Source organism: Notamacropus eugenii, chromosome 1 (assembly GCF_028372415.1).
Source record: "Notamacropus eugenii isolate mMacEug1 chromosome 1, mMacEug1.pri_v2, whole genome shotgun sequence".
NCBI lineage: Eukaryota > Metazoa > Chordata > Mammalia > Diprotodontia > Macropodidae > Notamacropus > Notamacropus eugenii.
In genome coordinates, this window is record NC_092872.1 from 51,069,447 (window position 1) to 51,087,771 (window position 18,325).

Genomic DNA, 18,325 nt, shown 5'->3' on the forward strand with positions numbered 1-18,325 from the left:
AATGTGTAAAATTTACAAGTTCTAAAAGCATAATATACTGGCTTTGGAAATGGCCTTTATAGGAAATCTCATTATCCATTCTAGCAGTGGTTTGCTGTTAGGACTGAGACCTACTCCTCAGTCACAGAACCAAAAGTGCAGGGTGAACCTGCCGGAGTGGTGCTTTAAAGGGAAGCTGGTGTCCAGAGTTTAGCTTGGCTATTCTTGACGATCCCTGGATTTGCTCGATCCATTTGACAGTGAGTCTGGAGAAGAGGGAGTTTCTAAAAGATCTCCCTACTGCCTGCCACCTCCCTCTATTATTAAAGAGCCAGAGACACCATAGCATTCATAATGTGACAATCACTATTTGGCCCTTTAAGAACAAACAGCAAGTCTACCTGTGGTCTTCCCTCTCTCTAGTCCGTAACAGTGGCCTTTAGCACTTGTGTGTGGGAAGGGAAACCCTGTTACCTAGCAACAGGACGCTGCCCTTAAGTTTGCGTCCGTTTCCTAGGAGATAGAAGTCGCTTTGGTCAAAGGCTCGCAGGGCAGCCCAGTCCAGACTTCTCTCTGGTCCCGGGCTTAAGGGGAGCCACCTGTTTCAGAGATAATGTCACAGAGCGACGTCCTGGTCACGCAGGAGCCTGCCCCGCAGACAGTGCAGGTGTCTGACCTTCCCCAGAAGATCTATGAGATAGAACGCAACACAGGGCCCTACAGCTCCTCAGGGCTGGCCACAGCCGGCTTCCGCTCAGCCAAGTACCTAGAAGACGAGTGGTATCAGAACAATTACAACCGTTACTACGAGTCCTTGGCCGACTGTGACCACTCAGAGCGCAACCGGCATGAGTCCAAGCAGCTGGCCGCCGAGACAGAGACCCTGTGCGAGCGCACGCAGCAGGACACCAACAAGAAAACAGGGGAGAGACTACAAGACATACATTTCTGGAAGTCGGAGCTGCAGAGGAAGATTGAGGACCTCTCCAACGAAACGGACTTACTGCTTGCGCAGAAACTGAGGCTGGAAAGGGCGCTGGACGCCACCGAAGTACCGTTCAGCATTGCCAGCGACAACCTGCAAAGTCGGGAGAGAAGACAACCCCCAGACATGGTTAAGGATGCTGTGGCCACGGAGCTGTTGAAGGTGCTTAGTCCCCTCAGCCCTTGGTGGGGGAAGGGGGGAGAATAGAGGGATGGGTCATACTTCCCCACTTCTGAGGAAGCTGCCAAGTACTTCCCTCACCACAGCCTGTTACAGTGTGGGACACCAATGATGGTGGTGAATGGGGGTCCCAAGGTCATGTGTCTGTAGACTAGCCTGTGTAAGGGTACCCATGCCCTCTCATCTGCCTTTAGACTTTCATTACTTTTGAAAATAACGTTGCACTTTGTAAAATGCAAACCTATTGGCAGGAGGATTCCGTTTACCCAAAACAAGCTTCTCCCTATCAGAAAGGGCCAGGGCTAAGCTTATATTTATGATTTTAGAAGCAACAGGGGTGGAGGAAATAGGAAGGGAATACAGCCTGAAAAGAGAAGTCCAGAACATAAAAGCAGAATTTCTAGAAGATGAAACCCTAAAGATGATCTAGTCCAACACTTTCTTTTAACAGATGAAGAAATTAAGGACTGGAAAAGAGAAGGGAATTGCCCAAAAATCACATTGGTAGCACATAGCAGATAAATGATTTGAATCTTGGCCCTCTGCCTCCAAATTTCATTCTCTGGACAGCACACCATGATTTTCTCAATTTCACATTGTTTTTTGTTAATACAAGGTGGGGCCAGAATTAGTATACTGAACATTCTGTTATGTTCAGATACATATAGCTCCTTGTGTCTCTCCTGAATGTATGGGGAGGAGTGGAGGAAAATGAGAATGTGGTCAGAATATGGGCCTGACAAATGGTCAAGTAAGACCTTTTAAAGAGGCAGTTTAGCAAGTCCAAGCCACTCACTTCACCAAGAAGGAACCTAGAAAGCTAAATGACTTATGATCATACGTTAGCATAAGAGGTAAGATTAGAACTCTTCTCATCACAGATTTTGGGTCTGTTGGTTTCCCTTTCTTATTTGTTCACACATTGCTTCCATCTGATACCAGGATTCTTGTCCCCGGTTTGGCTGCTGTCTTCCTGTGACTTCCCACTACTGGGCTGCAGTTTCCCCATGAGGGGTTTTATAAACAAGAATTTTCAAGGTTCCTTTTAACTTTCCCTATATCTACTACACATATGTAAACTGCATGAGATTCTGGGTCTCTCTGCTTCTGGGCTTTGACTCTAGCTATCCTTATCTGTGTCTATCCCAGTAGTGGGAGTGGGGAGGAGGAGAGGTGGACACAATTGACAAGTTCTTGATTCATTATATTGTAAAAATCCAGATTCTGTTTCAGGGTCACTTAAATACCACGTGAAGTTCAACTTTTTTCCTCTGATGCCTCATTTCTTTCATTTAGTGTGTCCTGACCCTCATTCACCTAGTGCTACCTCATGCTGCTACCAAACCACCACCCATTATTCCCCCAATTTCCTTTTGGGAAGTCAAGGAATACACTTCCCCTTAATAGAAGACATGCATTTAAATTCCCGATCCTCAGCTTACTCCCTGTGTGACCTTAGGTAAGTCACTTAACTACTCAGTCTCAATTCCCTCAATAAGATTGTTAGACTTTATGACTACTAAGATCTCTTCTACCCCTTTTTGTGATTGAGTCCTTTTTCAGTCATGTCTTATCATTTGTAAGATTTATGATTTGGGATTTTCTTGGCAGACATACTGAAACACTTTGCCATTTCCTTCTCTAGCTCATTTTACAGATGAGGAAACTGTGGCAAACAGGATGAAATGATCTGTCCAGGGTCACACAGCTAGTAAATGCCTGAGGCCAGAATTGAACTCATAAAGAGACATCTTCCTAACTCTAGACTCAGCACTCTAACTACTGTGCCACCTAGTTTCTATACTCAAATATATATTAGGACCAATACCTACTGCAACTTTAGACAAGTCACTCTCATTCCATTCCTCAGTTCCCTCCTCTTTAAAATGCTGCTTTTTTGTTGGAAAACACATTTTTTCTAGTCAATCCAGATGAATATTGGGGAAAGAAATATGGCATAATAGAGAGAACGAGAGAATTGAATTCTGGAGATTTGGGTTTCCATCCTTGTTCTAACATTCATTATGCAGTATGTTTCAGGATAAACCAGTTTAACCTCCTTCTGAGTACTATGAAATGATCTCCAAAGCCCTCTGTCACATGATGTAAACAATAATTCAAGTAACAAAGGAGCTCTCCTGTGTGCCTAGCCATGTGCTCAGCTACGTTGTTGAGAGATGAAAAACAGACCTTAAAGGTAGATCTGTATCCTCATGAAACGCTCAGTTAGGGGTGAAATGGCATTTATACCCACAGAACAAGGATAGTAAATAACATTTTATGCTAGATGTTCAAAGAAGAAAAAAATAGGCATTACCTTGAATCTTCTTAATTCACAGACTGTTAGAGCTGGAAGGAACTTTCAATGTGATCTACTCCAACCTTTTCATCATATGATGGAAGAAACTGAGATCTGAGTGGAAGTGATGCACCCAAATTCATATAATCAATTTCCAACTGAAAGGGTTGTGAAACCTAGTGTCCTGACTCCCAGGCCCAGAGTTCTTGTCACTTTGGTTAAAAAAACAGAGATGGTCTTTAAAATGTCTTCCTGCTCTATACTTTTCTATCATTCATCTGATAGGATTTGTCACCGTGTTTTTGGCCCACAGAGAGTGTGTTACCTGGAAATCCTCTTCGCTGTACAATTTAGGATGCTTGTACATTTGATTGGATCATGGTTTCCAGGGTAACAGAATCCACAACCACTATCTGCAACCCATTCCAGTTTATGTAATTTAGGTTTGGCCCTTCCCCCTGGCCCCATCACACCATCAAGGCAGTTTCTTCATTTCTATCCTTAGTCTAAGAGATGAATGATAAGGGTCTCTGGGGCTGGAGAATCTGAATGTTTCAGCCACTGTGGCTCTGTAAGGGACAGAATCAATCTGAGGTTCTGTAGCAAATAAAGAGAAACCCTCTCTCCATCAGACTCCTGGGTTATCTGCTTGTCAGGAAGAGGCCCACTTCCAGTAGAGGATCCTGAACTTGGAATCTTAGTCTATCATCAGATACTAGCTCTGGCTTCCCAAAATAAATTGACAGGGTTAGCCTGTGCCTGAAATAAGAACTATGACACAGGGTAGAGTTTGTCTTTGATGGTTGATAAGTTTTTAGGTATTCCCTCCCCCAAAGCTGTCTAATTTCTTTAGGAACCATCAAAGTCCAAAAAGTCTCCAAGATTCAAAGGAATGAAACTCTAAAAGTAATATTTCAGGTACCAAGACAATAGTAAGGGAAAGGAAAAAAAAGGAAGAGAAAGGAAGGTTTGTTAAACTTTTACTGTATGCCAGATGCTTTACAAATATTATCTTATTTGATGAGACAACATCATCTCATTAAATGTTGGAAAGAGTGAAAAGTCGAGGGAGAAAGGGTTTCAGCTTTCATCATCTCATCCAGTGTATATTTCCATTTATATTTTCCACAGTTAGAGCTATCCCTGGTCATAGGTACTGGTACATAGAATGTCATCCTAATGCCATGGGCATTGAACTAGACTAGAATTTCATTCTCTAACTTTGGCCAAGTCACCTACTGAACTTGAAATTCAGTTTCTTCATGTATGAAATGAGTGGGTTAATTTAGATAATCTCTTAGTTTCACCCCAGCACTGATGTTTTATGACTCCTTATTCTCCATAAGTCAGGAACGTGTCCAAGGATGCCCCTGTCATATTCAGTCCTTGAAGATTCCATATCTCTCCTACAGCAAAGCTTCTCTCAGTCTTCCTCATCTCCTAGCAAACCCATGGAGTGTTTTCCTCTGCTAAAATGAAGCAAATCAATCCATCCAATTCAGTATTTAGTAATTAAGTACCTAATATGTGAAGTACTGTATTAGGCAGTGGAAGAAACAGAAAGTTCAGATAAAAGATGGCTACATTCCTTATAGAGACCCTAGGATTAAGAAAATAAATTTTGTTAAAAACTATTGGGATCATACTTTTACATCTTTTTCATATTCCCTCCTTATCACCTCCACCTTAACGGAACAATTAAATACAATCAAACAAAACAAATGAACACATTAGCCATATCTGAAAATGTATTCCTCATTTGAAGCCTATGATCTTTACCACTTTTGGCGTATAGGAGTAAGATAATGCTTTGCCATCAGTCTCCTCAAGTCATGATTGGAGACTGCTTTAATGAGAGTCACAGATAACTTTGTCACATTGATCTATCCATAATTATGTCAACATGGGTTATTTTCTACATTGATGGATACCTTAAATGTTGCCTTGTGATTTTAGGAGTTTCTTGTTCATGTCTTTTCATAAATTCTCAATGGAGGGTCCACCCAAGGTGCTGGGTGGCATTTCCTTGGTCCTTTTAATATTTGGAAGGAAATTTTCCATTAAGGCCATCTATTTGTTGGCCCTAATTCTCATCCTGTGACCAGAGCATCTTCTTTTCAGTCTATATATGTTTTCTAAACTTTTAAACATTTCTTGCATGTAACCCATCACACTGAGTCATCTTCCTGAGTTCAAATCTGGCTTCATTTGCTTACTAGCTGCATGACCCTGAGCAAGTCACTTAACTTCTGTCTGCCTCTACTCCCTTATCTGCCAAATGGGGATAATAGTTGCATCTACCTCCCAGGGTTGTTGTGAGGATCGAATGAGATAATATTTGTAAAAGCAATTAGTAAGGTGCTTGGCGCATAGTAGTTACTTAGTAAATTCACATTTCTTTCTTTCCTGTTGTTTTAAACATCTTTAAGAATCAGTGATAGTAAGTCAGTGTCTTTTCTTCTGTCCTTTTCCTGTTTTCACTCTTCTTAGCTTCGAGTAAAAGGCTAAGGAATTAAACGATTAAAGACTAGAAGGGACTTTAGGAATCATTTAGTTCATTTTCTCATTTTACAAATGACAAAGCTCAAGTCCAAATATTTGCCCAAGGTAACAAAGGTACTAAATCTGCTGGGCCAGAATTTGAACCTGGATCTTATTATTCCAATTCCAGGGCTTTTTTTTTTTTTCATTCTCATACTGCCCCTGACTTGAATATGGCCTCAAGACAGCCAAATTAATGCTGCTCCAGGATGAATCACTATGTGCAAAGCCCTTGACTCGAAGCCGGTAATTTTTCAACATCTGTGAAGTCCCCACCATTTAAACAAAATTCTTAGTATTTTATTTCCCCCAATGACATGTAAGAACAATGTTGAACATCGATTTTTAAAACTTTGAGTTCTAAATTCTCTCCTTTTCTCCCTGCACACTCCGTCAAAGTCCCCACCATTACACATGGAAATGAAGCTTCAGCTGCTAGTCGTTAGAGGCAGAAATCTGCTGATGATTATGCAGCAATGTCCTAGCTTCTCTAGGGAAGAATCTTGAGTGTCTGTAGTAACAATAGCTACCATTGATCTAGTGCATTGAAGTTTGCAAAACACTTTATATGTTATCTAATTGGATTCTTACAGCAGCTGTATCAAACTTATTTTTCCTAACCCAATACTTTTCCCCAAATTGGATTCCCCTTTACAGCTACTATTTCACTACTAATGTGCTATGATCTTCTAGGCTAAAGTCTTCAGAGTCATATTTAATGAGTCTTTCTCCTTCATGCCCTCTATTTACCCTGTTCCCAAGATCAGTGATTTTTTTCTTCAACTTGTCTCATAATTGGGGCACCTAGGTGGAGCAGCGAATAATGCACCAACCCTGGAGTCAGGAAGAACCAAATTCAAATGTGGCCTCAGACACTTGACACTTACTAGCTGTGTGACCCTGGGCAAGTCACTTAAGCCACTCGAAAATTGCCACTCCCCCCCCAAAAAAAGACATCTCTTGTCTACTTTCCCCTCTTCATCCCCAGTGTACGCATCCTTTCATCTTGACTATTTTTATTATTATTTTTAAATTTATTTCATTAAATATTTGCCAATTATATGGAAAAAATTTAACTTTTTAAAAAAATTGTGAGTTTTAAATTCTCTTCATCCCTCTCAACTTTCTCCCCTCCTTGAGAAGGCAAGCAATTTAATTTCTATTTTATATATACATATATATATATACATATACACATACATACACATATTATATATATAGGCCCATTATATATATATCTATATATAATATATATAATGTATATAGATATATAAAGTGTGTGGCAGGTCATGCAAAACATATTTCCATGTTAGTCATGTTGCAAAAGAAAAGCAAACAAAATTAAACAAAGATAAAGTTAAAAAAAAATGTTATGCATCAACCTGCATTCAGAATTCATCAGTTCTCCCTCTGGAGGTGGATGGCATTTTTCTTCATGGGTCCTTTGGTATTGTCTTAATCAGAACAGCTAAGTCTTTCACAGGTGATCCTCCTTCAATACCGCTGGTGATGTGCATAGTGTTCTCCTGGTTCGGCTCACTTCACTTTGCATGAGTATCCTCTAAGTCTTCCCAGGTTTTTCTAACCCATTCTGCTTCCCCTTGACACAGGCTGCCAGAGGTACTTATTAACACACAGCTCTGTGGGACTGTCCAAAGAGCCCTACCTTAGAAGATAATATGTATGAAGCAATTAGCACAGTTGCCTGGCACATTGTAGACACTTGATGAATATTCTTTTCTCCCTTTCTCTTCTCTCAATAGAGGGACTTGGGTAAACATTTTTCCTCTGATCCATATCACTGTGTGACCTTAGACAAATCACTTAACTATTCTGGACCTCAGTTTCCTTATCTGTAAAAATGAAGGGGGCTAGGCTAGATGACTTCTTAGGTTCCTCCTACATTAGTGATCCTATATTATTCTGATGTATAAGATCTTTCAATGATGCCAGATCACTCATAGGAGAAAATAAAAAGTCCTCAGTCTTGAAATCAAAGATTTTTACAACTAAGCCTCAATTCACCATTCTAACTTCATATCAAGTTGTTCCTCTTCATGTACCCTTAGGTCATACCTAGTCCATTTCCCCACCATCTTCTAGACATGCCGAGTTCATTCTTTACGTTGTTCTCTAGTGTAAAATGCCCTTCCCTTTCTTCTCCTCTTATCCAAATGCTCCTGATTATTTTCCAGATCCAACATAACAATTCCCAGACCATGCCTTTGATTTCCTCTAGCTCACAGTCTGTGCTTACCTATAACCAGAGCTGAATACACAGTATGGACTTTAATTGTCCTTTGTTGCTTGAGTTTTGAGCCTTGATAATGCAGGAACCATATTTCTAACAGTGTCCTTATGCTTCCTTTAACTCAGTCCAACAGCTGATGTAGTCATGACTCCTTGTGGAATCATTTTATAATACAGCGAGGCACCTAGTTTTTCCAAGAAGGCTCATTTTCCTTGGCTATAAAGTAAGGTATAATTTGTAAGCTGGAAAGCACAATGAGAGTGAGTTATTGTTATTTTAATTTGAGAACTGACTGGCATTCTGAGATTCAGAGGGATAAGTCTTTTCCTGAGAACCCTAAGAAAGATTTAGAACATTGTGATCTTTAAGATAGAAGGGGGGAAGAGAGACTAGAGCCAAACACAGGAATTTTAAAAGAAAGACGCAGCCTGGGAAAGAATAAACTAGAAGGGAGGAATGATCGTATTCCTTTTCCTACCCACAAGTTATCTGTTTTCTCTATCACTTTCTTAAATCTAGACCAGAGTTGTCAAACTCACAAATACACATCAAAAATTCCCCAAACAGCCCTAACCAATTAAAATGTAATTGAGAATTTTTTTTTAATGAAATGCGATATAGATAGTATTAAGTTGTGGTTTTCTAAGTCAATATGTGACCATTTCTATTTGACTTCAACAAACCACAAAGCAATAAAACAATCTCTGATTTATAATGTTTGCTTATTTCCAAGGTGTAAATACTCACACTGAAAACTTCACAATCAATTCTCTTGAGTCAGTTCAAACTGGCTCCAGAAAGGAGTATGGAAGAGAAAAGATCATGCCCTGAATACCTCCCAAAGAAATAGGCAAGGCCTGGGAAGGATTCAGCTCTGCCTAATCTATCTGGGAAGAGGGGAAAAAAAAGATATAATACCAGTCAATCAACTTGACACTCCACGATTATACCTAATAGTGTTATATCATTATTACTTCAAGACTACAAGAACCAGATTCCGTTGGTTTGGGCACATCCACCACCCTATGGAATCATGATCTCTTCATGCTTTACTGAATATTCTCATAAAAAATTGTGGGAAAAGAGATTCATCAGCAAGAAACTAATATTATTATTGTAGGAATGTGAGCCACTGTCGTCATCATCATCAATAATGATCTGGAAAATTAGGAGACTAGATGGTTTAGTTCTTAAACTTTTTTTTCCACTCGCGACCCCTTCAGTGCTTCTTAAACTGTGGAGCTTGACTCCATATGGGTTTAGATGGCCTCTGAGTTTCTCCCTGCTCTAAAGCTATAATCCTATGAGAGTAATTTTTATTGAGATGCCCTTTATCCCCCATAGGGTTTTGTAGAGGTAATTAGCTAGACTACTATAGATAGCCACTGAGGCACCTTCTAAATCTAAAATCCTATAATTCTATGAAATCCCTAAATTCCCTGTCTTTGAGACCAGAGTATTTGTGGTCCTTGCTACAAGAACATAAACTCTAATTTCAACCAAAGGACCAAATGTTTATGTTATTTGGGCAAGTTGTTTTCTTTAATGAACCTCAGTCCCCTCATCTGTAAAATGGGGATGATAATACCAACCTCAAAAGAACACAGCATGAGCATGAAGAGGAGCCATTATAAATCTGCTCTCTATCTGATTCTCAAGATAGCAAAGTTGGAATCTACTCCTTCCGTGAGCCTAAAGCCTGCAAACCCTGGGAGTGACCTAGCAATTTAATCTCCTTTAAGACTCACAAGAAAACAAGCCCCATAAATTTAAGTGAATCACAAACATTCAGTCTTTTATATGGAAGGGATATTTCTGTTGGGCCTCCACAGCAGAGACTCATTTGTATAAAGCTGGCCTAGTGACGGATTTACGGCCTGTACTGGATCATCGGGGCAGTGCCAGCCCAGTTGGTGTTAAAACTATACAGAGTAGTATAAAGAAGTTATAGCCTCAGCCTTGAAATCTGAAACATTTTTTGAGAAGATCTGCTCATTTACTGAGTGCCTACTGTGTGCAAAGTCCCCTCCTGAAATCACTTAACTGGCTGATAATGGTTTCCTTTACCCTTACATAGACAAGGTAGGTGTAGCCCCTAAAGTAGTCAGGAGAGATCTACTATCATTCTCACTTCAAAGGAAGTGACATTGCATACCTCTGGAGGAGCCCTGAGAACCCTAATGTACAGATGCAGCAAAATCACTGACCACTTGACCAAGAAAAAAATCTGCTCCTGGATTTAGCACCTTACACAGACAGGTACACTTGCTGGGGTTGGGAGGAGTATTAAAGGCACTCCCAGAGGTTACAGTATGAAAGCAATGCAACTGTGGTAGTAAACCTTAAACCAGTGCAGACCCAGACAGCTCTTCCTACACTAATGTCCAAGTACCCCCTTCTGAGGAAAGTGTTTGTAAACTGGCTCTCCAAATTGCAGGACACACTTTTAAGTTTAATCTTCTCATTAACATTTTCTCCATGGCTTTCTTAAGTCTAGGCAATCAAGAAAGCAGTAAATCAAACCTTGATTTGTAGGTTTCCAATTTCTGAGTGAAAATGCTCTACCCTGAAAATGTAACAATCAGTTCTCCTAGAGCCTTTATGAACTGCTCTGATCATATCCCAAACCCATACACTTGGAGGATTGCTAGTCTTTTGGGCAATAGATCATTAGAGCCAGAAAGGATCTCAGAGAGTCCAATACCTTAGCTTTCCCAGGGGAAAACTGAGACTCAGAGAAAAGTGGCCTATCAACTGTCAAGAGTAGCTTCAGTGCAGAGATTTCTCTGTGATAATTTCATAGTATCAAGTGTAACTCCCTTGTTTTATTAAAGTCCCTTCACTCTCTGTATCCTATGACTTTCTAGTAATCTGAAGTTGAGACCACTTTTCTCATAATAACCTTGAGGTTGGTGATACAAGAATTATTCCCATTTTATAGATAAAGAAATTGAGACTTAGAGGGGCATGATCAGGACAACCTTTAGTAAGTATCAGAAGTAGAACTTAAATTCACATCTTATAATTGATTCTAAAGCCAATGTTCTTTGTGTGATATTATACTGCCTCTGCAAAATTATCCACCAAAGTTAGTCATCCATCCTCAGCTTGAACATTTCCAGGGATAAATTTGCAATGAAACATGCCAAGTTTTGATTGCTCTGGCTGTTAGGACCTCCCTTCAATTACCCTAAACTTAGAGGGCATTATATGTTACTTCTTTCCTTATTTAGTAAAGTGAAGAATTAAAGTTTTGTGGGTTTTTCTCTTTTTTTTTTTTTTTTGGTCAGTCCTACAGTATCCTCCTTAAATTAGGGGAAGTAATTTCCTTTGTATCAGGTTAAAAGGTCATAAAAATGCCACATTCTCCAGTGGGCATAAGGAAAAATTGGTGAGAGTGGCTGGCAAGAGTTGTGGCTAGAATACTAGGTCTGCAGTCACAGGTGTGTTGGAGTCAGCTCAAACTGGCTTTCAAGACTCGATTGTTAAATTTTCAGTGTCAGCATTTCCATCAGAAATCAATAAATGTTGCAAATCATGGTTTGATTAACTTTTGTTTATCTAGAAAGTTAGTTGATTATTAAGAAAGTGATATAGAAAATGTGTCATGTATAAATTTTTTTGAGAGTAGGTTGTTAAATAGTTATTAGCAGACCCCTAGTTCATCTTCATGTGTCTGATTTTATTCTGTGGGACACACAGGATTATCAAAGAATATTTCACATGAACCTGTAAAAGGAACCATATAGTATCAGAGTGAAAGTCAGGGGTCTTAAGGCCTCTCTGACTCTCAGAGAGGTGGCTACCTCTCTGTCGTTAACTCTACCTTTGTGAGTGATACCATGTTTGTCTCCTTAATGTAAAACAGAGTTCTTAATCTGGAGTCAGCAGACAACTTGAATGGAAAAAAAAATATTTTTATTTCAGTATAATTATTTTCCCTTGTAATCCTATGTATTTTATTCTATGCATTCAAAATTTTATTCTGAGAAGGGGTCCATAAGTTTCCAAAAGAGTCTTTGACATGTAAAAAGGACAATCAAGAGCCCTTGATTTGAGGATTTAGTGTGTGGATTTACCCAATCACCTCATAGCTTAGCCCTTATTCTACCTAAGTTCATTTTCCTTTCTCATTCCCAGTTATGTGCTTCATTGATTCACCTCTAACTCTAGGACATATTATAATCATCATTTCATCAGAATAAATCAAAGGTTGCCTGGGGCACTCAGTTGCAGATGAGATACAGTGTGCACTGGTAGGGTGAATTTCTCACCAAGAAGCTTGCTATAAGGAAAAAACACACACACACACACACACACACACACACATATATATATATATATATCTCCCAGGTCCCAGCCCTCTGCCACTCCAAAAAAAATGAAAAATATCAAAAGTGAAACAAAGCAGAAGCATTAGTCAACATAATCACAGAGACAGATGATACGTTACATTAAATCCTCATACCCAGCTCCTTCCAAGAAGCCTTTTCAGGCCAATATCAATGTTTTGCTCATGTCCCAGCCTAAAATACAGTTTTCAGTTGCTGCCAGGCAGAAGCTGAGTAAAAAAGCACCCCCCCCCATCCAATGGACAAATATGAAGTCATCTGTTGCTGCACATCAGAAAATTTAAGCCCTCTGAGAGTCTCAACTGCAGAGGAGAAGCATGGTTTGAGCAAATGGGCAGTCCAAGGCCCTCATGTCAGTCCTGAATTTCCATCTTTGAATAAAGTCAGTTGGGCTTTTTCCAAGTTAATGGTCACTACTACTTTCTATCAGTGTCCCCTCCAAAGGAGATGACCCAAGAAGTCAGGGTGGAGGCAATACCATCCGATGGCTCCTAGTGCTTTGCCATCTTCTCTCTCCTAATCTCCTTGAAAAACCCACAGACCTGTCATGCCTCATGTGATGGTATGCACTGCTTAGACTGAGAAAGAAACCGAAGCCCTGAATAAGCTTCCGACTGTATAGCTGGGAAATAGTGATGATGATGACAATAATAACTGACGTTTATATTAGTACTTTACTTACATCAGTTCTTTATATTAGTACTTTAGTACAAAGCCCTAATAATAACTGGCACGTATATTAGTACTTTAATTTTTGCACAGTGCTATATATACATTTAATTCTCACAACTCTATAAGGCAACTGTTCTCATCCCCATTTTATAGATGAGGAAACTGAGATTCAGAATTATAACTAGTGTTTGAATCAAGCCAGGTCTTCCTTACCCCATATTCAGCATGTCTACCCACTGTGCCACACTATGGAATCAAAATGAAGGCTAAGGTCCTTTGACTACAGATGCAATACACTTCTCTTTGCACTACGCTCCTTCTGTGTGTTTCACAGCATTGGAGAATTTCCTAGTTGGAAGCAGCTTCCAAGGCCACCTGATCCAAGCCGGATTTGAACAAAACACGCCTGATAAGTATCCAGGCAGCTTTGGCATGTAAGGGGGGACCTTTTGTCTCCTGAGGCTATCCATTCTAATTATAAGAAAATTTCCTTATATCCAGCTTAAATCCATGCCCCTATTACTCTTCTGGGTCCAGTAGAACAAGTCTCTCTCTCTCTCTCTCTCTCTCTCTCTCTCTCTCTCTCTCTCTCTCTCTCTCTCTCTCTCTCTCTCTCTCTCTCTCTCTCTCTCTCTCTCTCTTTATCAACCTTCAAATACCTGAAGAGAGTTACAGCGTCACTTGTCCTGACTCAGGCCAGTCATGCTACCTCTACCTCAACCATCGCCTCCTCGCTGGTAAACTGGACTCCACCCAGGGATCCCTAAGTTCAAACAGGATGGTTTTACCTTATCTTTCTGGGGTCTAGATCCCCATGCCACTGAGGAAGGCCTTCTCCCCTTTAAGCATTGTTTTTCTGGATTAGAATATAAGGAACTCGAGGACAGAGACTACCTCATTTGCTTGTATATGGATCTCCAGTGTTTAGCAGAGACTGATGTATAACAAACACTTTATAAATGCTCAGTTACCTATGGAGTTCTCCTGCAAGTCTTCTCTTCTCCACTCTAAACATACTTTATTCCTTCAATTGATCTTTATGATGTTATAGCTTTTCATCATTCTGATGGCCTTCTTCTGGATATTCTCTAGTTGAGAACAAGCTGAATTGCCTCCAAAAATGCAACACGCCAAAAGAAACCCAAGTCTCCAGATGTGGTCTGATCAGAGCACAGAGGAACTGTAAAATGCATCCCTCTCATAACCACTATGCTTCCCTTAAACGCAGTCTGAGAACATTTCCTTTCTTTAGCTGCCATATCAAACCGATGGCTCATATTGAACTTGCAACAACCACAGATCCTTTATAGATGAATTGCTGTGAAGCCAGGCCTCCCTTATCTTGGATTCAGAGTTTGTTTTTCACCCAAGTGTAAGACTTTACACTTAGCTGTTCCTCAATTTAACTTTTTTAAAGTTTTATATGCTGTGGATAAGTTTACTTGCCTTGGTAGTGTACTTTCCAGGGACTCACATATTGATAATGAGGTTGATACATGCATTACCAGAGCTAACTCATGTTTGGGAGGCTCCAAAGGAAAGTACATAAGAGAAGAGATATTAGACTACCAAACTGAAGGTCTACAGAGCCATTGTGCTGACCTCATTGTTGTATGCCTGTGAAACCTGAACAGTATGCCAGCGCCATGCCAGGAAACTGAATCGCTTCCGTTTGAAATGAGATTCTGAAGATCACCTGGCAGGATAAGGTACCAGACACTGAAGTCCTTACTGGAACTAAACTGCCAAACATTCAAACTGTTTTAGAGAGTGCAACTCTGATGAGCTGGCCACATTATTCAAATGCAAAATGTATGCTTGCCAAAAAGACTATGGAGAACTCACACAGGGCAAGTGCTCACATAGTGGTCAGAAGAAGCAATACAAGGACACTTTCAAGGTCTCTCTTAAGAACTTTGGAACTGATTATGTGACATGGAAGTCACCAGCACAGGACCACTCAAGCATGGTGTGCCCACATAAAAAAAGGTGCTGTGCTCTATGAGCAAAGCAGAATTGAAGCAACTCAAAGGAAATACAGGATGTGCAAATTTAGAGTATCCACCCCAAATGTTCACATGGACTATTTGTGCCCGCTCTTTGGTAGAGCATTCCAAGCTATTGATTTGAACAACCACAGTCGGACACATTGAAACTTGACTATAGCACAGTGATATCATTTTGGTCCTCTTTGAGAAAGAAGGACCACCACCACCACCACAACCACTTTAACTTTTTTCTTACCAAGTCTGATGAGGATGTCTTCTAGGTCATTAAATCACTGATAAGAGGTGATAAGAAGCACAGGACCAAGCACAGATCTTCAGATCAGTCCTAAAAGACTGCCTTCAAAGTTGCCATCAAACCGTGAATGACTGTGCTTTCAACCCGGTCATTCTTTTCATAAAGATAGTATTAGAGATTTTCTCAATTGCTTCTTTGGCACCTGAGCTGACTATCTACGATTACCCAGCCAAAAAAAAAAAGAAATGAGGTTAGTCTGTCCTTACTTTGATCTTCCTCTTTTTGCTAATTTAACTTTTTTTTTTTTTTAAAAAAAATCCCCCTTTTTGGGTTATCCTTCCTTTGTTGCTTCAACTTTAGGCTGCGTGGGCAAGAACACACTTGCATTTGTATCCCTGGTGCATAATACAGTGCCTGACCCATGGTAGATGCTCATAAATGCTTGTTAATTGGTTCATTGAAGTGAGATCATAGAATCACAGGACTTGGAGAGCAAAGAGTGCTATAACTATGTGATATTTTACTTCTGAATTTTTCAAAGCAGAAAACTGAAAGCCAGAGAAGTTAGGCTACTTTCAATAATGAATGGTGACAGAAGAAGGAAATGGCATTGATGTGAGCCCAATAAAAGTGATAGAAAATTTGGATGAGAAGCAACAGACACTGGCGTGAGGTAGAGGAGTGTTTGTAGGGGAGAGATTGGTTGAGGGGACATAGCATGGGATAACATGAGGGGCATCCATGGAATCAGTCTTGGGTCTTTTTTCCCCTTTTATTACCATTGTGAGAGATGCTCATAGGTATTAGCCTTACTTGATTACTGAGCCAATAAACACAGCAGACACCAGTGTGGGAAACCAATCAGTAAAACCATGATCTCAGATCCAATCTCCTACTTATCTGAATTGCATCAGATCAGTTTTCTTTTCATCCTTAGAGAAGAATGCCAGGTTCAAAGTTTGGGGTACATCTGAATCCTCAGTCGTTCATCCCCCTGTCATTGGTATGAGATGGAGTCTAAGAAAACATTTAGTATAATTATCATAGTAACAACCTTTGATACAATGCTGTTACTTTCACAAAGTACCTTTACAAATGTTAGCTCTATCAGTGACACCACCTAGCTGCCCAACATGGGACAGCTCCTTCAATCTTTGATAACAAACATATCCAAAAGCAAAGAATAGCTCACATTTATATAAGCTTTATCATTTACAAAGCACTTTCTGTTCAACCACCCAGTGAGATAGTTCATTTTCTTTTAAATTTAAAATATTTTTGATTGATATCTTTTGTTTTCATCACTTTCCCCCTGTATCACCCTTTCCAAAGAGTCATCCTCTATGACAAAGATGTGTTAGAAAAAAAAAGAGGAAGAGGATATCAGCAAAACCAATCGATGTATCAAAAGACTAGTATTGAATGGTAGCATTCCATACCCATAGACCCACCACCTCTGAAAAGTAATTGGGAGACGTATCTTTTCCTGTCTTTTCTTTGGGGCTCAGGTTTCTTCTTTTTCATTTCTCAACATTCATTTTAGATAGCTCTGTAGTTTGTTATTCTCATTGTTTGCTCAGTGATAGGCAACTACTGTGATTCACATTAATTACTAGCACAAAAAGTGGTGGATGGAGAGTCTTTGTTTTTGTGAATGACTTCCTTCGAGTCCATGCATAGCAGTATAATCTCTGGATCAAAGCATAGTATTTGACCTTTTATTTTTATAGTTCCAAATTACTCTCTAGAATGTTCTACTAATTTTGACCTTCAATAAAAATAAGCTACTGTGCCTGTATTTCTACAACCCTCCAACCCTGACCATTTCTATCTTTTGTAACCTTAGCCAATTTGCAGTTTATAAAGCAAACTTCAGGGTTGTTCCAATTTGTATTTCTCTGATTAGTGATTGAGAGGGTTCCCTCATATGGCTATTAATAGTTTGCATTTCTTTTGAGAACTGTCTGTTAATATCCTTTGACTACTTCTGTTTTGGTGTTTTGACTTTATATAATTTTGTTTGTTGCCTATAACTCTTGGGCAGCTGGGTGGCATAGTGGATAAAGTGCTGGGACTGGAGTCAGGATGACCTCTCTTCATGAGTTCAGATCTAGCCTCAGACACTTACTAGCTGTGTGCCTCTGGGCCTCAGTTTCTTCATTTGTAAAATGAACTGGAGAAGGAAATGACAAGCCATTCTGGTATTTCTGCCAAGAAAACTCCAAATTGGGTCGTGAAGACTCAAACTGATTGAACAACAACTACATATCTTGGATACTAAACCCTTATCAGAGATATTTGATTCAAAGCATTTTTCCCAGGGTGAGCAATTCCTATATATATGTATATACATAATATACATATGCACATACATGTATATATGTATAGACATGTGTCTATATGTACATGTGTGCACACATATATGTATGCTTGTATTTGTGTCTGTACATATACACATATGTATATTTATATATTATATGTATGTGTGTATACACATACACACATATATATGACTATATATGTGTGATTACACTCGATATGTTCATTTTGTTTGTACAGAAGCTTTCCAATTCCATGTAACCAGAATTATTTCTTTTCTCTTTTGTAAGTTTGTTTAAGAATTCATTTCCTGTGGGGCAAACATTATTATCCCTATTCTACAGTTGAGAAACTGAGACTCAAAGGAAAGGATCAGCCCAAGGTCACACAGGAATTTAACTGAAACACTGGAGCTTGAACTCAAATATTTTGATTCCAAGTTCTGGAGTCACATCACTGTACAATCATACAGCAACCAATGTGGATTCCTAGTAGGGTGGATT

General features: G+C 39.6%; 1 protein-coding gene across 1 annotated transcript in view; it reads left to right on the forward strand.

Moving 5' to 3' along the window:
• Nucleotides 1-300: 300 nt before the first annotated feature.
• Nucleotides 301-18,325, forward strand: part of TEKT4 (tektin 4) — a 41,040-nt gene continuing 23,015 nt past the window's right edge. Inside the window, exon 1 of the mRNA XM_072600774.1 lies at nucleotides 301-1,126. Within this exon, the coding sequence (XP_072456875.1) occupies nucleotides 593-1,126 (534 nt within the window). The 5' untranslated portion in view covers nucleotides 301-592. The remainder of the gene's footprint in view (nucleotides 1,127-18,325) is intronic.